Source organism: Xiphias gladius, chromosome 1 (assembly GCF_016859285.1).
Source record: "Xiphias gladius isolate SHS-SW01 ecotype Sanya breed wild chromosome 1, ASM1685928v1, whole genome shotgun sequence".
Taxonomy (NCBI): Eukaryota; Metazoa; Chordata; class Actinopteri; order Istiophoriformes; family Xiphiidae; genus Xiphias; species Xiphias gladius.
In genome coordinates, this window is record NC_053400.1 from 21,031,909 (window position 1) to 21,058,259 (window position 26,351).

The following is a 26,351-nucleotide window of genomic DNA, read 5'->3' on the forward strand; positions in this document are numbered from 1 at the left end:
ATGGAAAAACATCACTACATTGAGTAACCACTGGAAAACTGTGTTTATAATAAAAAACACACTTTATAAATGAGCACCGCTGGTTTTATCCACCTTACATCGTGTGTTTCTTGTCCTCCACTCTTTCAAATAGCTGTTCTCGATTCGATCATAAACGCGAAGAGCCCGCCCACCTGCTCCGTCGTCATCTCGCCACGTACGATGCGATGCAACGCAACTTGCTGGCCCGTTTGACAGAAGGCTGAACTGGCCACTGCAGTCAACGCGCCCACTCTCTCAACCTACCGTGCTGACTAGCGAGCTAGCTGCCGACGGGCGGAGAGCAGAGCAGATGATGTCCGGGATTCATGATAAAGTCAGTATACAAGTGACACGCGTCTGTGGATTATTTTTAGTGAAGCTTTTAACTTCGCATGGACATTAACTGCCCTGCTCAGACTGACAGCATAACGTTACACGAGTAGCTGGCTTTTCGGTGCTTGATTGTCATTATCTGAATCTGTCATTGGCACAGCTAAATACTCCTCTGGATATTATTAGCTACCTAGCCAATAATATCCAACCTGCTGTTTGAATAAGAGCAAATGAGGAAGCTGGCCATACAAAGATCTTTGTTAACCTGGGGGCACGTTGACCGTTTATCTCCACATACTGTGTAATGTGAAACAACACTGTAATATAAACCGGTTCTAACGTTAATTGTCCTCATTTCCAGATGTGTTGGAGCCGGGCCCTTCTCACCGGCTGGGTCCTGCTGCTGGTCCAGCTGCTGTGTTCAGAGGCAGTGCCCATCAGTATGGATAAGACTAAACTCACAGAGCCAGAGAAAACGCCCGAAGAGCCTCCAGCTAGTGTGGTGAGAAGACAGAAGATGTACACAACACATATCTTTGTATACATAAGTTGAAAAGTTCATCATAAAGCATAATACCCGTTCTTTTGTGTTACAACCATGCTAGGTTGCCCTAAAATGATCACATGTGTACACATTAAGCACTAGACCTAGACCAGTTAATTCATCAAAATTTTGATCTGCCTCTGATAATCAGTTAATTGTTCCCAAATGTTTGCTCATTACAGCTTCTCAAATATAAAGACTTTTCCTGTTTTCCTCTTTCATATTACTTATCTTCATTTTTTGGGGGCTTGAGATCAGACAGAGAGCAGATTCAAGAATTTAAGTGGGCTTTGGTAACTTGTGATGTGCATTTCCTTTTTACAATTTATACAGTAAATGATTCATCAATGTTCAGACACTACTCATCATAAATTACTTGTTAGTTGCAGACCTGAAACTATGCAGTCATGTCACTGTTATCAACTGTTTCATGGGAAGGAATTAAATGAGAGGGTTTCGTAACAGCACCTTGACTAATTTCATTTGAGACGGACTGATGTCTCATTAAACTACAATGAAATTACGTCTATCGGACATTCCACTCAAAACGTATTATCCCTCAAATCCATTTCATCATCAGTACAGCAGCTCCAGAGGTTGTAGCGTTGCGAGGGCACAGATTTGAGTCTCTGATTTCTCCCCCAAGAAGGCTTTGTTCATGTTAAATATTGACATAGTGGCTCAACAGCTTAATCAAATACCATGTAGATTCCATCTAAAGGTGAGGATGCATGTAATTGCAACCTTTTTATTGGAGCATAAGTAAGTGGTCTATAACCACAGAACAGTTGCAGCATAATATGGTAGTCTGCAGAAGGCAGTAATACAGTTTATAGGAATTCATGGCATAACCTGTCATTTATACATCTAACATCTGGACAGAGGATCTATTATGTTGGTCAGCAAACACGTATCCCATGAAAGCAAATAATAATATGGTAATAATTATATACTATTATGTAAAGTAACATAAACAATAAAAACCATAAAGAGATGATTGTTGTAGGATTACTTTATTTGTATGTGTATTTGTATGTCATTTGTAATATATTACCTAGTGTTTTTAATTGACATTTGATTTGTTACATTTTATAGGACACTGGACTGCACTACGACCGCTACCTCAGGGAAGTCATCGATTTTCTAGAGAAAGATCAGCATTTCAGAGAAAAGCTCCACAATACAGATATGGAAGACATCAAGGTATCCTGCTTTTCTTTGTTTTAGTCTTATTAGCATGGCAGGAAGTTTCCACCAGCCATGTGTAAACTGTTGGGAAGTCATTACCCTGACTGGTAAATTATGGGCTTTCAGTTGTCCATGAATGTGATAAATCTTCTGGGGTAATCATGGGTTTTATGAGAAATACTACCAATCACCCATTAGATTTTCTTCCTCTTTATTTTGGAATTTTGGTCCAAAGTTATTTTAATGACAGGTGTAATTCATTTATTTATTGATATATGTACTGCCACAACCCTCGTAGTGTAAATAACACTAACTTTTGTGTCATTCGTGTATAAAACAGCAAGGCAAGCTCGCAAAAGAGCTGGACTTTGTCAGCCATCATGTCAGAACAAAACTGGATGAGTTGAAGAGGCAGGAGGTAAACCGACTACGAACCCTGATTAAGGCCAAGCAAGACATTGAAGGAGGGAATGGTATGTCGTGCAAGGAAGTGTATAATTCATTTTGATTTACATTTAAAATAAGATGCTACAATTTGAGTAGTATATTACATGTAAATAACTTAAAAGGAAAATGCAAAGTTATATATCTATATATGTTTTTATTAATGTGAACTATTACTCCCTGAATAGACATTGCAGTGGACCATCAGGCTCTGCTGAAACAGTTTGAATATTTGAACCACATGAACCCACATACATTTGAAGTGGATGACCTAGATCGGCTCATCAAATCGGTAAATCTCATTGTCACTTAATGCTAAAAAAAAAATGAGGACATGTTCACGCTGTTCACTTATTTAAGCTGATATTTAGTAAAGTAATTGGGCAGCATACACAGGCAGATGGAAAATACACACTTTACAGAAACGTTGTGTATGACACAGTGGAGTGCTGGAGTAGAGAGACACAATGTTCATTATGATGGATGGCTTGAAGTCTTTACAAGTTGTTTTTCATTCAAAAAGAAACAACGGAAAATTAATTGCTGCCTGAGAGGGATAAAAGCATTCAGAAATCTCAGTAAACAGTACTACAGTATATACTATAGTTAAGTTTAGTTTCCAGATGGTCTAAAAACATGAAAAAAGAGGATTGTTGCACCATATAACTGTCATTTTGAATCAAGGTAAATTTCCAATCCTTGTAAAAAAAAATATTTCCCCTGCATCAAGGCCACCAAGGATCTGGAGAACTATGACAAAGAAAGACACGAGGAGTTCAAGAGGTATGAAATGATGAAAGAGCACGACAGGCGGGAACACCTGAAAACACTAGACGAGGAAGAGAGAAAGAAGGAGGAGGAGCACTATGAGGAGATGAGGAAGAAGCACGCTGACCACCCTAAAGTCAACCACCCGGTAAGTCTGATTTAGTTGCACAGACAACATGACACAAACACACAACATGCTTTTATTCAGCCACTGAAAAGAAAGTCTTTGCATCCTGTGTCGTGTTGCATTCTTTGGTCCAGATTTTAAGAGTTCCGGTTATTTTTTTATCCAACTGTAGTTCTTAATACGACTTTGCTTCCATGTTGCAGGGCAGCCAGAATCAGCTGAAGGAGGTGTGGGAGGAGGCCGATGGCTTGGACCCTGAAGATTTTGACCCTAAAACCTTTTTCAACCTGCATGGTAGGAACTTAACCATCCAGTAACTGTTAAAGACTGGAGGGATGACGTCCATTCATTCAGTACTACATAATATGTATCGTCAGATATAACAGAAAGTGATGTATTTGTTCACCGGTGTCTTTTTTTCTTTCTCTATAATGCAGATACCAATGGAGATGGATTCTTCGATGAACAGGAGCTGGAGGCATTGTTTACCAAAGAGGTAAAGCCATGGCATATGAAAATTTGTAATGTTTCCGTGAATGATCTTTGCACTGACTGTTGGTCTTTGGGATTTCAGCTGGAAAAAATCTATGATCCCACCAACGAAGAGGATGATATGGTGGAGATGGAGGAAGAGAGGCTACGTATGAGAGAACATGTTATGAATGAGGTACAGTAAGTTACACTCAGGACCCTGTTTTCATGAAACTGCAAGTCAACAGGAAAAGAGACAGTTTACTACAGAGATTTCCAATTATGTGCTGTTGCTTTTTTTCATTACACTAAGATGTTTTTAATGCTGCTCCTCTGTTGCAACTTAATAATTGCCTTTTTACATGTGGATAGTAGTGCCAGCAATGCAAAAGCAGTGACTAAAGCCATAGTCTGTCTAAGCTGTCGACGTGACTGCAGGAACAGAAAATTAAAAGCTCCTCAGCTGGCTCTGTATCTTCGTATTAATAGAGGCCTACCGCTTTTGTCTATTGTCTTGACTTTGCCAGTGAGCAATAGAATGTATCATCTACGCTAAAAAGCTCTCTGTTCTTGTCTTCGTCATAGGTGGATTCTAACAAAGACAGGCTGGTCTCTTTAGATGAGTTCCTGGTTGCTACAAAGAAAAAAGAATTCTTAGAGCCAGATAGCTGGGAGGTGAGACACAATATATGAGACTTTTTTGTGTTGACATTATTTTAGAGTAAGTCAAACCGAAAACCATTTTATGAAAACAATTAGGACTGTAATAAATGGTTTCCCGACCACTTTGTGTTGCTCAGACCCTGGAGCAGAACCAGGCGTACACAGACGAAGAGATGAGGGAGTTTGAGGAGCATCTTGCACAGCAGGAACAGGACCTCAACCAGAAAGCTTTTGACCTGCAGAAACAGAGAGACGAGCTGGAGAGACAGCAGGAGCAGCTGAATGCACAGAAAATAGAGCTGCAACAGGTAAGCAGTGGTACACCTGTAATTGAAATAGTTTAGTGCAGACAAGGTTTGCTGCAATAGGTTTACTCTAACAGTGAATGAGGCAACTGTTCACATCCACACCTGAAGGAAGTACCGTAGCCGTTCTCTAGAGGTTTCAGCTTCTAACAAGACGCCATATGTGTTCATGTAGGTGGAATCTTGCTGTGACAACGTTTTCTGAAATAAAACATAATTTCCTTGAACTATATTCATGTTTTATTTAAGCTATCAAGTAACCGTGACTATCCACAGCACTGTGTGCACTTTCCAAACATAAGAAAACCTTATATGAAACTCCAATGTTACAGGCAGTTGAGCACATGGAACGGCTGAAATCACAGAAAGTAGAACCCCCTCCAGAGATTCACGGTGAGTGGCGATTGCACCATTTTGTTTGTCTTTTGATAGTTTGATTTTATAGCCTGAGTTCTGAGAACTTTAAACCTGTGTCTATGCTACAGGTGATGCTATCCCAGAGATACATCCACTTGACAATCAGTTGTATCCTGAACAAGAGGCTGAATCACAAGGGCATCAACCCCATTCTCCCCAAGATACACTTCAGGACCACAACACACAACAAAATCAGGACCTGGCCCAGCAAGGTCTCCCCCAGGCACACCAGGATCTGCCACCAGGCCACCAAGAAGTTGTACAAAGCCAGCATAACCTGCCATAACATTTTTGTCAGAACTTGAGCCTCCACAACCAGACTTTTGCAGCACCTCCACTCCAGCGTGCACAGGATCAGCCCCTCCTGAGTATTAGGCCTCTTTAGCCAGCATGACTTCGGGGGTCTGGAGGACACTTGAGGTGAAGCAGAGCAGCACAAAACGAATCCCTGTTGAATGATACCAGTGTTTGATAATAATCAAATCTTTGGATTACATAATGGAATTACAGTAGTAAAATGACCAACCAAGGACATGCATCTTTACATGTGTATAAACAGTTGTGTTTGATGACATTAGAAATGGTCAAGAATGTTTGGTAATACAATTATAAGAAAATATAATTTTGTTGAACTTTCTTGACCTGCTGTTTGCTGTTCGAAGCACCGAACCTCTAAAATACTACTGGCCCCACAACCTGATAGGTTTGATGCCAATGCCTGTCGGATGTGTTCAGTGCAGCTGGTGAGGGGGATAAGATGTAGAAAGTAATTTTAATGTTATCGTTTTGACTTAAAATTTCTGACTTGACAAGATAAAGATATCCCCAAATATCTCAAAAAGAGGTTAGTTTACATGTGCAGCTTGTGAAATGCATTTCACTGGACTTTTTCAGTTATTTTAGAAATTAATTGCAAGATTTTGTAAAATTGCATTAAGAGTCTAAAAGAGCAGAAGAGGCACCATTGCCATTTCAACCAGCATACAGTATTTTGATGCCCTAATGGAAGTATAAAGTAACAGTAAGGAGTTCTTGATGCAAAAAGGCACAGTACCATGTAATCAAGATCTACAAGGGTTCAGTCTGATCTTTGTAGAAAAATCTCCAGCTGCCATTGTCACCAAATATTACGATCTTTAAACCAGAAGCACCCTAATGAGTCCAGGTTGCACACAGTACTTATACTTTTGTCAAGAAATCATTTTACCAGTACTTCTACTACTTTCTTAATGGTCATTTGTGTATAGTCAGATTTTCTGAGTTTTCTCAACTGCAGAAAATGTGCTCTACCTAAAAAAGAAATTGGGTACGGGACTTTGCAAAACTGGCCACGTTTGGGCCACACTGCTGCTGCTCTCCGCTGACTTTGTTCTTAAAATAAATAAAGGTTCTTAAATAAAGATAGTTGTGAAATCACTCCACAAACAACCAAAAATTTTCCCCTAAATCCTTACAACCCTAGGTCCTGCAGATGCTAAAATCAGAGTTTGGAGTTAGTTAAAGTATGGCGGTATGTTTCTGCAAATAATTTGTACAGCAGCCTGCCTGCCATACAGAGAGCGCAAATGTTAAACCTCTGAAATAATAAATCTGTTCTGTAACAATTAGCAGTATAATGCGCATTTCGGTTTCGGCCTGGGGTTCCTACACAAAAGTGTATATGCCATGTTAATTTATGTGTTGATCATAACTGATCATGATTTTGAATTTGTTCAATAAAACAGTTTTGATGTTAAGCTCATTTTATTGATTAAGAAACAGACATTTACTCTGGTGTCTTTAATCACAATTGTCTGCATCAGAGTATTTTGCTGAAGCAACTGTTGGATTTGTTAAATTAGTTCTGTTGAAAGATTTTATTACAAAAAGGGTAAAGCTGAGTCAGTAAGAAGACAGATGTTACCAGTGTCACATTAAAAATGCAGCTGTGTTTTTTTTTATTGTCTGTTTAAGTCAAAGTCTGATATCATGGGAACCTTTGAATTTAGTTTCTTTGCATTCAGTTCACATCAATGTGTTTGGCACCAGCTGTGTACTACTCGGTCCTAATTTGAATAACATGGTTTATATTTCCTACAAATGACCAATTTGGAGCAATTGCTGTGCTATTCAGGTTTCTTTTTTTATGTAATGTGGTTTCTTGTAGCTGCCAGACTATGGCCATGGCTAACAGGTGTTGACTTATTGCCTCTTTTAACTGAAGGCTTAATTTTCATCCAGTCAAATAACAGCTCTGCCTTACTCTCGGTTTTACTTTGTACAACATTTTACCATTGAATACACTTTTTTTTTTTTTTTTTTTGCCATGTCATTTGTTTCCTGTGTGCCAAGTGTTCCTTTGAAACAATACTGCAATATAATTTGCACAAAATGTACAGGTGGTGTTTCTGATTGCTTGCTGCTGAATAAAATAGTCATTTGATGATACTGTCCACCTCAGTTTAAGAATATAAAAGTCATGACCTTTCAGTTGGTGTAACAGATTTGATCACTTGGTGAATGAACTATCAAACCCTTAATGATGAACAATAGTTAAGCATGGACAATCCATACATACAATATATATAAAATGTAAAGCACTGGCACCCTATTTGTTGGAATAGACACCTTCAGTATGACCATGGTAAAATGTAGTTAATTTTTTATTTTATTTGTATTTGGCCTTTCCAAGTTTTTTTTTAGGGCCTCCTCTCAAAAGGCATGTGCTACTAATTGGCTGTAGGTGTGTTGTACACGCCACAAATCTGAGAATGAACAGGCTGAATGTAACACAAAGATTGCACCAATTTTCACTGGGACTGCCTCATTTTTCTACAAACAAAACTTTGTGACATCACAGTAATTTGAAAGATGGTATCATTTTAACAAAAAAAAACAAACAAAAAAAAACTACACAATACACTAATTACATTGTATGTGGCTCGGTGACAGAAGACAGACTACTGGTGCTACCATCATCATGGGTTTGAAGGACTCAGTGACAGGCAGGACCTGTTTCACCAGACCACGACCTATATTCAACAGCTGAATCAAACCAATGAACCAATTAAAATAGCAAAGAGTAATAGAACACAACTTTATTGAAACAGTCTCAACCAATATCATCAGCGTACAAAGAGGTGATGGCGCAAGAGGTGACTGGGGTTAAAAAAAAAAAAAAAAAAAAAAAATTAAATGCTTTTATGAAAATCATAAGATCAAAAGGAAAAAGTGTCTGACAGCACAGGGCAGAGGAAAATCATTCTCATGGAATTAGATCGACAGTGGCAGGGTATTTTTTGCATTCATTTTGTACAAAAAATAAATTAATGAAATCTTTCAAGTTTACAGGAATATCTATCTGTTTTACATCGCACAGACATGCTGATAATTCTACACGTGGTGAAGTTCAGCATTTTGTGTTAAAACATTATGAGGATCTAGACAGACCAAAGTAGGCTGACTCTGATAAGTAGGCCAGGAGTTAAAAAAATAAGATTACCAATGAGAAATGAAACATTGTTATAAAAGTGAGCTGGGGCGAACACATTCAAAAATCCTGAATGTTCAACGTGGCGCAACTTGACGGTCCTTACAACCCTTTAGGATCGCATTGCTTGAGCATTACCTCGGGACAAACCTCGAGGTCCTTGGGCAACTCCCCGTTTGTAGCCTTGCTGATATCCCTCCTTGAAGAAACAACAAGGATTTGAAATAACTAGCTATCTTAAAAATTTTAAAATGTTAAGACAATGATCTTAATAATAGATTATAACATATTATATGGGCAATTGGGTACACAACCTAGTCAATAATGAAAGGAACCCTTACCCGCTGGTAGGTGCTATTTGAATAGTCCCGAGGTGCGTTAAATTGAGTTTGACCATAACCACTGCTGGGAGCATTTGAGAAAGGAGGGCGATAGCCTTCATATCCCCCTAATGACAAATGACATTAATTAACATTGGACTTTGCAACCCCAACATGTATCCTGTCTTTACAATGAATCATAAGGCCACATGACTACGGCATCTCTGTAAAGGTTTTACACAGTTTTATGCTTGTACCTCTAAATCCATTAGAAGAGCCCCGGTATCCATTCATCATGCCACGTGCGTTCCTGGATCCAGCCCTGGGCACAGCCCTGCTGTTGTAAAAGGACTGGCCCGACTGTCCAAACCCTGTGCCTGGAGAGGACTCTTCATGGCCTCCTGCTGGGGGCATGACCTGGTCTTGGGGCTGGAACCCACTGACAACTGGGCAGCAGCAAACAAGACAGAAGAGTTCATAAGTCTATGATTCACTGGTCATTGGTCAGTTATGAAGTTTTGCGTTAAAATAAAAAATAACTTTGTGCAAGCTGAAAAAGCTTCAGTTTTTTTGCCTCAAAGCATGCAGATCGACTCTTATTTCAACTGTACTGTCACAAAAGGGATATTTTGTCTTGCAGGAAGGCAGAACTATGAAGTCTCCTGAAATCCTAATACATACATTTCTACCTTGTGCAAACAATCCAGTTTATACCTGATAAAATATATCTTATTGGGCGTCAGGGGCTCTATACAAAACATAAAATGCACACAACCTTCAAATCTGTGTTAGTTAGTTTCCTCTTAATACTTCCACTGTCGGCTGACTGCAGCGATGATGGCAAACAGTGTCAACAACTTTTCCAGTGCATGTAAACTGCTTGGTCTAAGTACACGCAACCAGCCAAAGCGTGACCCTCACCTGACTGTAATGTCTCCTGCGGGATATCAGGCTGGTCTACAGTAGTTTCTGACTGGCTGCTAAACCCCTGTCCATAGCCACCAGGGAACTGGCTGGGCTGCTTCAGAGGGTCTGCTTGGCCTTCAGTGGCTGGAGGTACAGGTGCGTTCATATTAAATACCTGAAGAGGGAAAGAAAAGTTTTCTGTATTTCCATCTGTATCAAAACAATATCACAATCACAGTTTCTATAGAACTGGGGGAGAAAGACGTATTTTAGGTTTATGATGAGGGGGCATTCAAATTGTTGCCTGTTTAGATGGTGCACCAATAATCAAGCAGTGTTTTGCTGCTACTATTAAGCCATATTAGCTTCTATAAACAAGTATGGAACCTGAACGTTTTCAACAGAATGTATGAAATAAGTCCAAACATGTTCATTCTTATATTGTTTAACTGGACCCAGATAGAAAGCATACCGCTTGCACTGACTGGAAGGGTGCTGCGTTGACATTGATGCCTCCAGTGTGGGTGGGTTTGGAGACAGGTGGGAAGGCAGAAGACAGGGAACATGGGGCGGGGGAATGCTCAGACGAAAGCGACATCGAGGCCTGGGGCGGGAGGAAGGAGGGAATTTGGAAGGCAAGGAAACAAGGATTGTGGAGAGGACAGTGCAAGAGATGGGATTTTTAATTTTTCACTTTAAAGCTCCCTTCTACCTAATGTTTTTTATATAAATATATACATATACATACATACATACACATATATGCACATACATATACACACACACAAACACACACACATATATATACATATATAAAATACACAGTAGATAACATCATGACAAGTCAGCGAGCATCACATTCAATAGACACAGCAGCACTTTTAAAATAACCTGTACTACTCTTGTTATTAGATGGATGCATCACTCTTTCAGGCAAATTAAAACAACCAAGTCCCACTAACTGCGTCCTGGTGTTCTATGACTGTACTTACTTGTGAGGATTCCTGTGGTCCTGACACTACACCTGTTTGAGGAAGTCTGGACTCTGCGTGGGCTGTTTGGAAGAAAATAAAAAAGAGAAGCACTTCACAAATGACTACAGGTGTATTACGCTCATAGGTTAATATATCCACATTAAAAAGTAGTGACCAAACCCTAATTAATAGAATCTGTCAGATAATCTGTACAGAGTGAAAGTAAATTAACTGCCACTGACTTGAAGGGCAGCCCATCTGCTGCAGGTCAACATTCTGCACAGACTTCATCGGCTGGGCAGACACAATGGCTGGGTCCAGAGCCTGGCCGTCAAACTCCAACATGGAGTCCTAGGACAACCGAACAAGAGTAAATATATTGTTGAGTCATGGATCAGATTTAGACGCAGTGTTGTAACAAAGTGTTGGGACACTACTCTTTAATTGAAGCATTTGCCCTACTCAAGGCTTTCAAATGAGCTGCTGAGAATATGAAGCTCGATGAGTCACTATCATCTTTTAATTTTTTTTTTACCTTTCGTTTACTTGGAATTCTTCTTAATCTTATTTTATTTTTAATCTGGTCCCATTTAACATCTTTTACCTAAGTTTTTCAATTTCCTTATATTATTATTGTTGGTTTTTATGTTTGTTGCCATGTGTATTTATTATAGCATGGCTATAATTTGTCTTTTGAAAAATGCCCCACAAATGAAGATTTTTACTCAAGTGTCTTACAACAAGACACTGGATCCACACTTATCCTACAGAATCCTTTTATGTATCTGGTTTTGTGCTTGACGTTCACCTCCATGTAAAAGGAGATTTCACTACATGAATCAATTAGGTATCTCAGTTGTATGAATAACCCATTAAATTTACATCTCTGAGCAGTAACAGCGTTGAACTGGACACTACAGCATATGCTGGACCTTCTCACCTGCATGAAGTTGTACGTCCCTTGCATCTGGGCCATGAGGTCTTGCACTACCTGCTTTCTGACCACTGGGTCGGTGGCCGGAGAGGGAGTGACATGGTTCACAGTAATATTTGGTTCTGGAGCCAGCTGGGCAGGGGGCTGGTGCTGGAGGGAATTCACCATCTTTTCAACACACAAATACAATACATGTGGCAGGCACATTAGAGTACAGTATAATACTATAAATGTTGAGAAATATGCATAGTGAGACTGATGACTGTTGTAATACAGTAGTGCAGCATACCTGAGCCTCCACTGTCCACTCCTCCACTTGGTCTTTGTCTGTACTTCTGTACGTAGTTTCTGGAATGAACTGTCTGTTTACAAACTATAACACAAGACAACATACTGAAAATGAAATACAACAACAAAAAAGAAGAGAGCTGATTGTGTTATTATATATGCAGGATTTATGCAATACTCATATAAATCTCACCTCTGTGGTTTCCACCTGAACTGGCTCTGTGTATTTTTCAGTAGGTGTTCCTTCTGGAGACAGGAAGCAAATGTGAAGACAGTTTTCTAACTGGGTCAAAGAAATATCACACAAACATTTGCTAATGGGTTTTTAGTTACCAGGTTCTGATGGCTGCTCCCCAGCCTTAGACTCAGCCACCACAGTCTGCTCCTCTTGTTCCTCTTCCTGCTTGCACGTCCCATTCTGATGGGTTTGTGCTCTGTCAAAGTAACCACTCAGCAGCACCTTGTCCAGAGTGTCCTTAAGTGACTTATCTGGAACGAAGATGGTGTAACAATTTAGAAAACAAAAGTATGGCTTAATGATATAGCTGCTTCAGAAAAGATACAGACATCTTCACTCTTTTGCACACTTTATTGTATTGTAGATTTAATTTTAAATGGATCAAACCATGCCATTTTTGGCCAACAATCTACACTCAATAACCCATAATGACGAAGTGAAAACATGTCTTTAGAAAAAGATGACCATCTCAGCAGCACTCCATCAATCAGGTCTATGGTATGGTATGGTGGAGTGGCAAGACGGACTCAACAGCCACTTTGGGGTAAAAGGTTTATGACAGCCCACTTGGAATTTGCTAAACAGCATGTACAGGGCTTTGAGATCATGAGGAAAAAGATTCTCTGTTCTGATGAGAAAAAAATTGATCCCCTTGGGCAAAACAACACAAACAGCACAAACACTATGACTGGCAAACACCAGGCTCTGCTCATCACCAAGCTAATACCATCCCTATGGTAAAGCATGGTGGTGTCAGCATCATGCTATGGAGTTGCTTCTCAGCAGCAGGGACAGAGAGACTGGTCAGAATTGAGGGAAGCCAAATACAGAGAGGTCTTTGAAGAAAAATTGCTCCAGAGTTTACGCGACCTGAGACTGGGTTGACAGTTCACCTTTTCAGCACTGCAATGACCCGAAGCATACAGCCAGGAAAACACTGGATTGGCTTTAGCACAAATCTGATTGTCCTTGAGTGCCCCAGCCAAAGCCCTGTCTTAAACCCCATAGAACCTCTGTTGATTGACCTGAAGATGGCAGTTCAAAGACACAACCTCTCAAACCTCTCTTGAGAGGATCTGCCAGGAAGAATGGGACAAACTGGCCAAATCTAGGTGTACAAAGCTTGTAGAGACTTCTCCAAGATGACTCGAAGCTTTGACTGCTTCCAAAGGGGCTTCTACAAAGTACTGAATTAAGGGTGTGAATACTTTTGTAAATGACAGATTTCAATTTTTGATTTTTAATACATTTGCAAAAAAATTCTAAAAACGTTTCACTTAGTTATTATGGGGTATTGAGGGTAGATTGATGAGCGTTTGTGTGGTGGGGAACAGCCATCAAAAAACTTACATGTTGTCCCTGCCACAGCCTTGTCTCGGCCCTCAAGTAGTTCCCACAAGTGTAGTGAGGCCTCTTCATACTGGTCAGTCAACCTTTAATTCACAAAACAGGTTAAATATACAGTTTGGTAGTATGCTATTGGCCCTCTGTTTCAATATCGTTAATCGGTGAGCAGGTAAGAAAAAAAAAAAAATGCAGCTATTCACAGATCACAACCATAATTTATACAACATATTTAAACAGTGATAATTGTAGTGTAACCACTGCACATAACTTAAGCACACTTAAATATTTGTGGCACTGAAAATAACAGGCCTCATACCTGACGTCATAGTTCCTATCAGGTCCCACCAGTTTGTAAAACTCATCGAGGGATGTGAGGTCAGCGTCAGTGAGCAAAGGGGAACCAGTGGCATCAGGCCGTTTGAGGTCCTGTCTCACACTATCATCTCCCAACTGGTCCAGTAAAAACTGAAGCTCCAAAACTGTCTTCAGCCGCCGTTGTTCCATCTCCTCTCGCTGCAGCTGTTCCCGTCTTGCAGACTTTTTCACTGCCTTTTGAACCTGAACACATGCAGTCAGACATTTTTTGGTGCATTTTGTTTCATGAGGTTTCCCAAACAAATCAATGCCCCGTCAAGTTTCCTGCACATTGCTGCTCTTTTTGTGAGCTGGGTCTTATGAATTCCTGATATGTTACGTCATTATGATATGTTGCTTTAAGACTTATCCCTGGAGTATGGTATCAGTTACAACAGGTCGTGGTGACCATATTATTTGTTAGCAAGATCTAAATAGAATTTGCTTTACTGGGGACTGAGAAGGAGTTTGATAGTGCTTTAGTTTTCCAAAACTGCCACTACAAGTTCTTAAAAAGCCTTATCATACTAATAAAACCTTTAATCTGAATTGTAATAAGGTTTGGACCAATCAACAACATATGAGACATAATAACTCAGGTCTTACCTCTTGGCCCAACGCCAGGAAGTTCTTCTGCAACTCTCGAGCAAACTCAAGGTTGTAGATGATCTCTTGGTACTTCGACAAGGCCTCCTTTAGGTACATCAGGGAAAGAAACTTGAGATTGGTGTATCATTATAGAAATGATTTTCCTCTAGTAGAAAAGGATGTAGTAATAGATAAAGATTCACTGACGGGATTCTGATACAGAAAAGAACAGGAATTACCGCCTTGCGGTTGTATGTCTCAGCCAACCAGTCAAGTTGCAGTTTACATCCATATATGTCCAGACTCATAATATATGGAGTGAAGACTTTGAAGGAACTGAATAAAAGGCATTAAGTGTATTTTGTCATAATTAGCGTATGAATTCTTGGGTTATGACCAAAAGCATGTTTTGTGTGGTCACAGTGACCTTTACCTTTGACAACTGACCACCAAATTCTAATCAGTTCCTCCTTGAATCCAAGTGAACGTTTGTGCCATATGTAATGAAATCCCCTCCCGGTGTTCCTGACATACCGCATTCACAAGAATGGGATGGACATACGGACAGACAACCCTGAAAACGTGTAGGGAAGACTTTGAAGGAATTTAATACAAAGGTATTAAGTGTACTTTGTCATAATTAGGGTATGAATTCTTGAGTTATGGCCTAAAACATGTTTTGTGAGGTCAGAGTGACCTTGACCTTGAACCAAATTCTATCAGTCCATCCTTGAGTCCAAATGAATGTTTTTCCCAAATTTGAAGAAATTCCCTCAAGGCGTTCCTGAGATATCGCATTCATTAGAATGGGACGGACATGAAGTCACAGTAACCTTGACCTTTGACCACCAAAACTGATCAGTTCACCCTTGAGTCCAAGTGAAAATTTCTACCAAATTTGAAGAAATTCCTCCAAGGCATTCCTGAAATATCATGTTCATGAGAACGGGATGGACAGACAACCCAAAAACGTAATGCCTCCAGCCACAAAACAGTAGAAGTATCTTTGTTATTTGTCATTTATTATTATATAAGTGTTTATGATTCTGTTTAATTTATATTTCAGCAGACTTCAAAAAACAAAACTGTGTACAAACTGCTGTTTATCTTATCTTACCAGCTGATCCTGATTCAGTCTTTCTCCCTTATTCTTTCTTGCCTGATAGTCATCCAGTTTGGACTGTGAGAATATTGAAAAACATGAAATGCAAAATTTAGGTTGATACAAAACAACAGACAGATTGAACAAAAACAATCACACCCTCGGGTGAAAAAGCCTTAATTACCAATGTGGCTTCATACAGTATGTAAAGGTGGATCTAGTCAGAGAAGATCAAGTATTTACCAGACACAAGTAAGGACAAACTATGATGAAGACCTAGGATTGTAACCAAGACAAACAGAGATCTGGTTGCTGTTGTCTGCTGTATGGAGCAAATGGGGCAAACACTCTGAGTCTTGAAATTCTGAATCTGGTGTTGGAATTTAGAAGAATGTTTTAGTGAAATGAAAGGCAGTTTCTGAACAAGTTGCTACAGTATGTTTTGAATGACTCAAAACTATACAAATCTCAAAACCTGCTTAGGGTTTAACAAAAGAAAATATGTGACAACACATTTTAATTTTAAAAGAAATACAGATACCTTTTTCTTTTCCATATTGCGAACCTTCTTGTCAATCACACCAAGAATCTGCTTCATGGCCTCAGAATGACTTCCATTTCCCAGGTCTGGAATTCCAGACTGGACAGTATTGTTGCCAACCATCGCTGAAGGCATCTGTGGGTAGAAAATGTATTATATAAATTAAAATATTAAAATTTTACAAATACAGGCAAATGTAACTTCAGGCTTGAGCAGAAGGCTATAGCGATTTAGAGGTCCATCTTTCGTAAAAAAGTGCACAGGGTATGGACCAATGACAAGGCTGACAAACTTGGATTATGCACTGCAATGTATACACAGTTGACGCTTTTTAATAACCAGAGTGAAAAAGGAGAAAACAATAGCTCTACATCACATGTAGTATCGCACGTTTTCTTCCAGCAATTACATAAGATGATGAGGCAGGTGGGGGGATTTTGAATGGGGCTCTCATTTGGAAATTTATCATCGATACATGTATGGATATCTGCATGTTATTTATATTTGAATGGTAATATTATCATTACGTTAGAAGCTGTTTTTTTGCTCCCATACAAGATAAAATTTAGATCACCTGATTTTCAGATGAACAAAATTCTATTGGAGCTGTCTGGGCGTCTGTTTGTGAGCATGAATCTGTGTGGGAGAGACTAAGGAAACATTGAATTATAAAGCCATCTTCACTTCTGAATAGCTGCTCGCAGAGACGTTTTCCTTTTCCTTTCTTTTTTTTTTTTTTGTCTTTTTTGGTAACTATTGTAATTAAACAGTACTAGTCTGGGTCGGCTGCCAGCTAAGGATTCATATAAATGGATCCGATACTGAGTTTACCCCGGATGATGTTATTCACGTTAAGTAACGTTAGCATGGTCTGACCAGTGCCGGCATAGCTTTCACTAACTTAATATCGTCTGTGGTTAACATTAGGACACCGAAACCCGACCCGAACTGGGCCAGAGGAAAGTGATAACGACGTGATCGAGCAAATCAGCCCGTCCTTGATTTGTGCTTAGAAAAGAATAAAACTGATGGTTGTTACCCTGAGGTGTCACCTAATGTTGTAGTTACATCGTTAGTTGTGGTTAGATACATGTAAGGACGCTGAACTAAATTAGAAAGGAAGTTAACACATGTTAAAATTTCGGCCTTCTATTCACGGTTAAAAACCTTAGCTCCCTTGGAGACAGCGGCTAACCTTATAGACAGATGTTAGCAATACATAACTAACACTAACTCACATAACGTCAGTTTTAACAGTTTAAATCCCTCTTCTGGCTCCTTTAGCAGTCTAGTCGTTTACAAGTGCGAGGTTAACGTTAGCTAGCTACGTCAAATCAGTTTAGTAAGAGGGGAACACTGGTCCTAATCTCCCTGTCCCATTGTTAGCTGGGAAGCTAGCATGCTCGTTAACGTTATGCGGCTAATGCCCCCATTTAACCGGAGGTCAGTTAAATTAAATCGATAAAATAAACAAGTTACTCTGGGTTCATATGTTACTCACTACTTTCCATGACGTTTTCAATCGTGAAATACACAGAGCAACTCGGGACGCTGCGATAACTCGATTTGAGCGAGCAAAGATGACTAAAGACGATAAAATAAACAGCTACGGGTTAAACTGCCATTTGTTGGTAATGGCATAAAATCCGTACCTTTATACTCTTTGTCTTGAAAGAGATCTCATTTGTCGGATTTAACGTTATACCTGTATACGTGCAGTCCGTATCTTTTGCTCCAGCGATATTCTTCTAGAAGGATGCTCGAGCTCACACCGGCCAATGGCTGACTAGCTGCTGCTGCTGCTGCTGCTGCTGCTGGGCTAACTGTAACGGCTACAAGGACCCCCTCTGCTAACCTCACGACTGCCTGAGAGTAACATTTATATCTAAAATATTAAAAGAGGTGCCATCATCCAGCTGTTAGACCTGATGGTGCTGCACTTGAATCCCCCCCCCTTGATTATTTTCGTTTTAACTGTAGATGTTCAATAGGAATCACAATTTGATTCCAGATGCCGCTAATGTAATGCCTGGATGTCGTGAGGGGAGGTGTAGGCTACCTTTAGATTTTACTGAAACATCTTTATATTTTCTTTATGTCAAAGCATGTCCATTATGTAATTCGCTTTTTTTTTGAGTGCTTTTTCTCAATAGTACACACAAATATAATGTGAGAACAACTTTATGTAGAGTAGCAGAATTTTAGAAATACAGAGGTAATAATTAAGCACCCCTTCCCCAACAAAAAAAAGTCATTTATAGAGAATTACTTATTTATTTATTTTACATTTTATTGAGTGAAAAATTAGGTTAGAAGCAATGGAAGCCCTCTAGTCCCAGTCCCACGATCCCTCCTTGATCAGAACTGTCAGCCAACCTAGACCACTATTGTGGAAAGTTAAATCTCAGAATGTGATAACACCCAGTAATAGCAAAAATTGAACAGAAGATGGCGCAGGTGTCCCATCTATTTGAGGGGCCTGAGGCCCAAAATGTTCTGAAAAACCATCTCCAAGATAAGTCCTGTAGCCGCAGTCTGAGATAGTCCTCTTATGTGTGTTCACTGTGATGCTGTTGAAATTTTCGGATTTTTATTTCTCTGTCTTTTCAGTAGTTTTCAGTGGGTACGAGGGTACCACGAACCAGCAGTCATGTGGTGATGTGCACAGTAGTAGTAACTGCTGAAATGAAAGAACTTAAAGCAGAAAACGTTATAGACAATAGAACAGATCAGAAGTTTCTTCAGATTTTTAGGTTTTGTACCAGACTGACTGCAATGACTGGCTTGTACCACATAAATACTACCAAACCAAAATATAGTCCAGTACACATGTATAATAACAGTGCTAGTACTGATTTAAGACTCATATCATCAAAACTTTATGCTGGAAAATTAGTTGTTTTTATATTAACAGTGATGTGCAGTTAACGAACATTTGCTTTCAGATATTTCTCACCAGAGACTGAGTTTATATGTTTTTGCTACTCCATTATCTGTATAACTCTAATGGTTTTATTCCGTTATGGCCTTATGATAGAGGATTCAGAAACATATTTATTTTTAAGAGATCACAAAGTGGAAGTTCACATCTCTCACGCTTTGCATCATATGGTAAAAATAACAGCATATGAGAGCATCAGAATTATTAAACCTTCAGAGCTTCAGACCTTCTCAATGAACTTTCCCACTAAGTTTTCACACCTCCTTTATGATCCCCATGTCTGTTTTTCTGATCGATGCAGGGTATGTCTTTAACTGGTGAGGTGGGGGTGTACGGATCTCTAGCTCCACTCTCTGATGTGGGCTGGTGAGTAATGGCCGTACATCCTTCAGTGCTCCTCTCCTGCAGCACATTTGACTGGATTAAATATGTGCAGAGGATTTATTGGCTGAAAAACCACAAGAGCCCCACAAACACTCCAGCCCCAGACCACTTGTAGTGCAGCCCAGGAAAGCAGAGGAATTCATCTGCAACCCCTCTGGCTTCCCTGACTCTGTTTGTACACTCTCTGTCATACTATGCATCATTGTATGTTTTCATCTATGACCTTTTTTCACATTCTTATTTAGCCTTACCCTGCCATTATCTCAAAATTGTTTTTATTTTTGTGATAATTCACCAGAAGCACAGAGGTGAAATCAGGATCTTGGTTGTTTCCAGACTTCTTTGGGGAGAGGAGGAGGGGCTTTTTCCACTCGCAGCCTCTCCTCAATTAGTTGGGCAACATTAATAATTCATGGCCCACATGTGTTACAGACAGATTACAAGCATATCCACCTAACTACCATCATTATCATTATTACAACCGGAGAATTTTAATTCACCATCATGCAATTTGCGATTCATGCGATTGAGGTTTTTTCTTTGGAGTGTGGTTCAAGGATGGATTTGTTTACAATGCAGTCTTTTTGGACAAAGTGGTATCTCCAGTCAAGACGCATTTTAAAATAAAATGCACTGTTTTCTCACTACAGTGCAAATACAAGACCATACCATTCATGCCTTTGGTGATGTTGGTATTTTCAAAGATGCTGCATGACTTATAATGTCCTATGCCACACAGAGATACTCTGAAACTGCTATGTATTCATGACCATATGTATTTTTATATTTTTGAATATATAAAAATATAAGGTTTTTTTTGGAAAACCTAATGCTCTGTAAAACTGTGTCCCCAATGTTTTTTCTGTTTTGTGTGTAGATTTTAAAGTTATAACTCACGAAGTGAAACAGCAGCTGGAGATAAGAAGGGTCATTTATTCTCTCTAATTTTTTGAGTCCCTCACAACATGTCTCAGTCCAACCCCAACGTCTTTCTCTCTCTGCTTGTATCGCAAACCTAAAACAAAATGCAATATCACAAATGTAATCTCATCATTCGTCTTTTGATACAAACATTGACCAGAAAATGAACAGACACTCATTTCTGTATAAAAAAATGTAGACCTGTATATGAAACAAAATCTTTGCCTCTCATAATCAGGACTGTAGTCTGTAAGATTTTATTTAATTGTCTTTTATAACTTCATGAGATCCAAGGAGCACATGGTAGTCAATATCCAGTGTCTGATTCAATTATAAATAAAACATCTGTGAAGGTACACATAATATGACATTACATAACCTTCATGTGCATGCAACAGGGGATATGAATTACAATTTCTATAATTAAGTTGTGCATGTGCCTGCAATTAATACACTTGTGTGCTAACACAAAGTGTGTCATTAACCTACTGTATATGTACATTTACTCTTCTACCACATTCAGTATCTCTCTGAAGACACACACCCACATGCACTATACAGTACATTTATTTGTGTATACAATAGATGAGTAGCTGGTCATCGTTTATTGCCCATAGCCAAAACAGGCCAAAGTATAGTAAGAAATGTATTTATCATTATGAATATGAACATGAATAAATTGACAAAGCTGGTTAAAAAGTGATAATACAGAGCTTCAATTCAGAACATCTGCTTTGCATAATATACAGTTCAAGAACACTTTGCACATTTAAAGTCTCGTTGTTAATACCCAAAAGCATGTGTTACTATTACAATAGTAAGATCCAGAATAAAGGCAAGACCTGAGTGAATGTATTTTGGCCAAATAGATTGATTATGAGTTAGAGAGCTTGAATTTAATGGAAGAAAGAAGTTATCAGTAGTAATGATCACTAAATTAAACTTAATTAAAACAGGTAAGACAAATGTTATTCCCCACTTATTTACTCCAAAAAGCCATACCTTCAAATTCTGCAATATACTTTTAATAAGTACTGTAACTGAGGATGCATGATCAAATGTTTCATCTGCCACATTAAACACTCTTGGGTCTTTTTCAATGTATTTTCTAATGCAAATCATTCTTCATCATATGTCAGAGATGGTATTCACAAATAGAAAATATTGTTCACATCTGGTAAGAAGGAGGGCGTTCACAACTGCAATTACGGAGGCATCCTTATTTAATTTTTTCCGGGTTTTTTTGTGTGTTCGCACATAATATACATAACAATCTCAGGCAAAAAAAAGAAATTAAAATAAATAAATAAATATTAAATGTATTAAACAGCTGCTAATTCATCAGTAATTCAACTCTTTCAATCAAAAATCTTTAAAGAATGCTTTATCAAATAATAATGAGTAAAAGTGACATGGTTTCTCACTCGCAAACTCCTCTTGCTTTCCTATATTAAAACACTGAAACACTGGACACTGGCCGTGCACAAAGGTAAGTTCAGGCATATTTGTTTTGTTGTTGTTAGATGGTCTCCTCTCACTGTGAGGCATGAAGTAAATGAGAAGATGGAGGAAAGGTAAACTATGACCTTTGACTTCCTGTTCTGCATTGCGTGACTAGTGTTTGCTCTTGAAGCCCAAACCTCAGTACTGGGTCAGCACTAACCTGGTCAGCTCAGTGACAGGAATCCAACACACAAACTGATGTTATCTGGCAGCGTGAAACCAGAGCAGTCCTGGCACCTCTGTCCTACAGAGCCTGGCCCAGAGGGCATCATGGGAAGCCAGCTCAGGGATGAAACACCAACAGAGGTTCATAGTTTTTCGACCACCTCTGAAACTACATTTTGGAATAACATCTGTCAGTCATGGACATGCTTAAGGCAGCTCTCTAGTTTCAGCTACATAATAAGTAGAAAATGTCACACCTTTCACCATTAAATAATAATTGCAGCCTTGCATATTTATCAACAGTTTTTTTTATTTCTTTTATCATGTTCTGGGACTGAAATATTGTGTTACATAAGAGTGCTAAAAGTATAATTATGTATGTCATACTTATGGTTTGTTCATAACATATCAGAGGAATATTCAAGAGCCAGCATGTTAATGTTAATACATTTTGAAGAAGGAATAACAATAAAAGAACACAAGATGGGGACGAGATGTGAAATAAATCGATACGTACATTTTTTAAATTTTGCAAGTCCATTTATAGTAGATTGGATTAAGAGGCAATATCAAAACATCTGCATATCTATGGTAAGAATAAATAAATCACCCACAGGCTACACAGGCAGATGCTAGATTTGAATCGATCCTCATCAGAGATGACCATAGATGAGTTGAGCTGAAATATGGAGCCTTGCACTGCTTTGAAACATGCTGTGGTTTTTGTTAAAACTCAGTCTATTTTGCTGTAAAGCGGATGGAATGTGTCATGTTTACTCTGCATTTAGATTCAAATCAATTTGGATGAAAATCTAAACCTAAACTCAGGGCCAAATAACCTTCACTGTTCATCTGTGTATTTCAAAGTTATGGAAGAGTTTTGGACTTCCACTGTTACCCCGGGTGAAATCTATCCCCTCTGAAAAACCAAAGACAGAGATGTGGAGATAATAATGTTTCATCCAAGCAAGTCAAACTAGAAACATACTTGGATGCAGCCTGTCCATGAAGATGGTATCAACCACCAACTGTAAATGGCCACAAAAATGTCTGACCTCCTTGAATCAGCTCTTTTAGTCAGGTTATTACTTACAAAAATAGATCCATAACTTTAAGGTAAGAAAAAGTTAGAGCTTTAATAAATCGATCTTAAATAGCGCCCACATAAATCTAATGTCTATATGTGAAATATGAAGGGGCAGGCAGACTGGAAGGGCCTGTGCAGTAAAAGCCCACATGACTGGCTTGGAAACAGAGTGCCTAAATGAGAAATGTAATACACATTCATCATATGCCAAGTCAAAGCTTAAACAAACAAGTGTAGACCTGGACAATGACAAATGTGCAACTGTTTTAAATGAGTGTGCACAGAGCTCTGATATATGCATGATTGTTTCCTTTAAGTATTCATGCAACATCGGGACACACAGGCGGCTTGCGTCTGGTTTACATCCTCAACAAAAGTCTCTGTCATGACTCCCCCATAACCCAGAATTCCCTGTGCTTCAAGTTTGCACAGAAAGAGAGAGTATCTGGACCCTGTCAGTGTTTCCCTAAAGACCTCAATTATACAGACTGGCTAAATTAGATCAGCTTTGATTGCTATTTCAAATGATGGGAATAACATGGAGCTGTGTGTTTGTCATTCCCACCCATCTCTCGCTGTCTTATTGCTTTTGGAGTGTTGTGTACAGTCCTGTCCAGCTTCATAGCTCGGATTGGATGAGGGGCTGACGTGGCAGGTGCTCTGCGGATGATCTGGAGTCAGATTCTAGATTGAGTCTGAAGAGCTTTTAAGGAAAGGCAGACTTTTGACATTATGTACCAGGCATCTGTCACAATATGTGGACTTATACAGTGTAACCGGCACCTTTAGACCCCATCACGCTGCCACGCAAAGGGTGATATTCCGTTAAGAAGAGTGCCAGAAGCACATCGAGTACACCACAGTGACCAAGTTTAGTCATCCACAGTTCAACAACAAGTCTCCATTTCTGTTACTTGAGGTCATGTGTTTATTCATGTTGGTATACCAGTATACACAATTAAAGTTGCAGGTTAAGAAAAGAGGCACACTTTCAGTGATCTTGTGGAAAAAATTCTAACCACACAACTACCATTATTTAATCACTGTATGTCATTTTAATGTCCTCACAGCATGGGTTTGCATCCCGGAGATCAAGATTCGGGTGGAAAACGAGCTTATTATGCAAATATGTGATATAACAGTATTTTCTTTTCTAATTACAAATTATTATTAGGACCAAAAAGTATATAATGAAAAATGTTTTAGTGTTGATACAGTTAAACAGTCTCTTCTGAATTACTGTGGCATTCTTGCTGAATCCTTGCTCATTCCACCAACTTTGCGAAGACTACTAAAACTGTAAATCTATAACATATCACTGATTTAAATAACGTGTTTTAAATAAATAAATATGGATCACGACATCATGTCCTACAAATGTTTCTTATCCCTTTGCCTCAAGTATCGTACACTCTTCATTATTATCAGCAATGATGATCTTGTCACCTTGTATAGTGAAGAAATATATGATAATTTATATAATGAGGTTCTTGTTAGCATGTATGAAACATAAAAGGGAGAAGCAGAAAGAAGAAAAAAATAAAATACCACCTCTTTTCGGTGCTGCTTTGTAATAGGTAGAGAGATAAAATAAAAAAAATTTAAAACATAATTTTTTGCCTATAAACAGTGTGCCGATGGTAGTTAAAAGAGAGATTGGGGAGTGAGATACAGGCAGAGAAACAGAAAGACAGGGAGACTGACATCTGAAGCGCAACAGTTCATTATGTAGTTAAAGCTGTAGATCAAGTGGTATTGGTGGTGGTGTGACTATGCATTCATTGTGAGGCAGCCTAATATTACACCAGGTAGAGAAAAACAGGCCACAGAAAATTGAGCTTGGCAACTTTCCCTGACTTTCATCAACCATTAAATTGAGTTGGTTTATTAAGTCTGGGAAAAAATATCCTGAACATATAGCTTTAAAACTGATCACAGAGCAGACCTTTCAAAGGGCAACCCCATCCTTAGGACTACCGCTGACGGAAATGCATATGCAATTATGTACCAACATGTGTAAGAAGAAGCTGTCTCAAATTTGGATTGAGTTAGCTCTGGAGTTACAAATTAACTCCTGAATGTTTTGGTGAGGAACAATTTCCAAACTTGTTTTTGTGGAGCAAATAAGCAAAAAACACAAAAAATACTCTCAGTCTGGTCAGAGATGTGTTTAGGGTTGGATTTTTGGATTTGTGACATTTCTTGAATAATTAAGCCCATTAAAGCCTACGACATTAGATATTCGGGCAAAAGCAAGCAAACAAGCTGTTCTCACCCACCCGTACAGAGACACAAGTAAGAAACAGATGAACAAATAAACTCTTTATGCTGATGTAATTACACACACTTGGCTTGCTCTTTACTAAAGAATACCTTAGGCTTGTTAAAGGAAAGAATATAGCAGTTTGCAATATCTTTTGTTTTGTGCAGTCCACTTATCCCATAACGCCGTTGGGAAACCTACTACTTTCTGACTTGCTAATCTGATGGCTGGTAGGCTTGTTGCCTTGCACTAACAAGACTAATAAGCAAGTAGTGCTGCAGTAGCCTTCATATGGCTAACCGTATGTATTTTGGTCAAACATGACATCTGTTTGGCTTGTCTCGCTTTGACTTATGTCAAGCTGTGGCTAATCCCTCCTGTTGCTCTGTATCTGCATGGGAAAGAAGAGACTGCAGTGAAGCTTGGATTTTGTGCTCAAGCTGAGGCCTTTGATGTCCCATGCCCCCTTGTCCTTGAAATCATTTTTATAGCTTATACAGTAATACTGTTTTTCTGTGTGATTTTAGACCCCGTTATCTGAAAATGAACTGCCACTCTCTGTCTCTCTCCTAGTTTTCTTAACTCAGTAAAAACGAATTCTTTTGGTTGCAAGATATAATAAAGCCTCCATCATGCCCGTTCAGTTTATATCAATAAACATTGTTGGAGGTCAGGGGGCATACGTCTGGGTTGCTCGTGATAGGAACAGAGCTGTGGTTCTGGTTTTAAACACGCTGTAACTGCC

General features: G+C 39.0%; 2 protein-coding genes across 4 annotated transcripts; one reads left to right on the top strand and one right to left on the bottom strand.

Annotated features, from left to right (window-relative positions):
* Window positions 1–241: 241 nt before the first annotated feature.
* nucb2a (nucleobindin 2a) lies at window positions 242–7,706 on the top strand. Of its 2 annotated transcripts, none has more exons than XM_040128049.1 (13): window positions 242–355; window positions 716–856; window positions 1,994–2,101; window positions 2,427–2,559; window positions 2,719–2,822; window positions 3,261–3,446; window positions 3,629–3,719; window positions 3,863–3,921; window positions 4,000–4,092; window positions 4,482–4,571; window positions 4,697–4,867; window positions 5,197–5,257; window positions 5,350–7,706. In XM_040128049.1, the coding sequence occupies exons 1-13, from the start codon at window positions 332–334 to the stop codon at window positions 5,565–5,567; spliced, it is 1,479 nt and encodes a 492-aa protein (XP_039983983.1). In that variant the 5' UTR covers window positions 242–331; the 3' UTR covers window positions 5,568–7,706. The 2 variants fall into 2 exon arrangements, with proteins under 2 accessions (XP_039983983.1, XP_039983992.1); XM_040128058.1 differs by lacking the exon at window positions 242–355 and adding an exon at window positions 370–475.
* Window positions 7,707–8,153: 447 nt separating this feature from the next.
* On the bottom strand, window positions 8,154–18,149 carry caprin1a (cell cycle associated protein 1a). 2 transcript variants are annotated; one of them, XM_040128031.1, is made up of 17 exons: window positions 18,048–18,149; window positions 16,343–16,477; window positions 15,817–15,879; window positions 14,718–14,804; window positions 14,074–14,315; window positions 13,761–13,843; window positions 12,506–12,661; window positions 12,366–12,418; window positions 12,174–12,257; window positions 11,891–12,052; window positions 11,193–11,301; window positions 10,969–11,030; window positions 10,449–10,580; window positions 9,992–10,151; window positions 9,328–9,516; window positions 9,092–9,198; window positions 8,154–8,949 (listed from the first exon to the last, which is right to left on the bottom strand). In XM_040128031.1, the coding sequence occupies exons 2-17, from the start codon at window positions 16,475–16,477 to the stop codon at window positions 8,863–8,865; spliced, it is 1,911 nt and encodes a 636-aa protein (XP_039983965.1). In that variant the 5' UTR covers window positions 18,048–18,149; the 3' UTR covers window positions 8,154–8,862. The 2 variants fall into 2 exon arrangements, with proteins under 2 accessions (XP_039983965.1, XP_039983972.1); XM_040128038.1 differs by lacking the exons at window positions 16,343–16,477; window positions 18,048–18,149 and having other exon boundaries at window positions 14,718–14,865; window positions 15,817–15,862.
* Window positions 18,150–26,351: the final 8,202 nt, after the last annotated feature.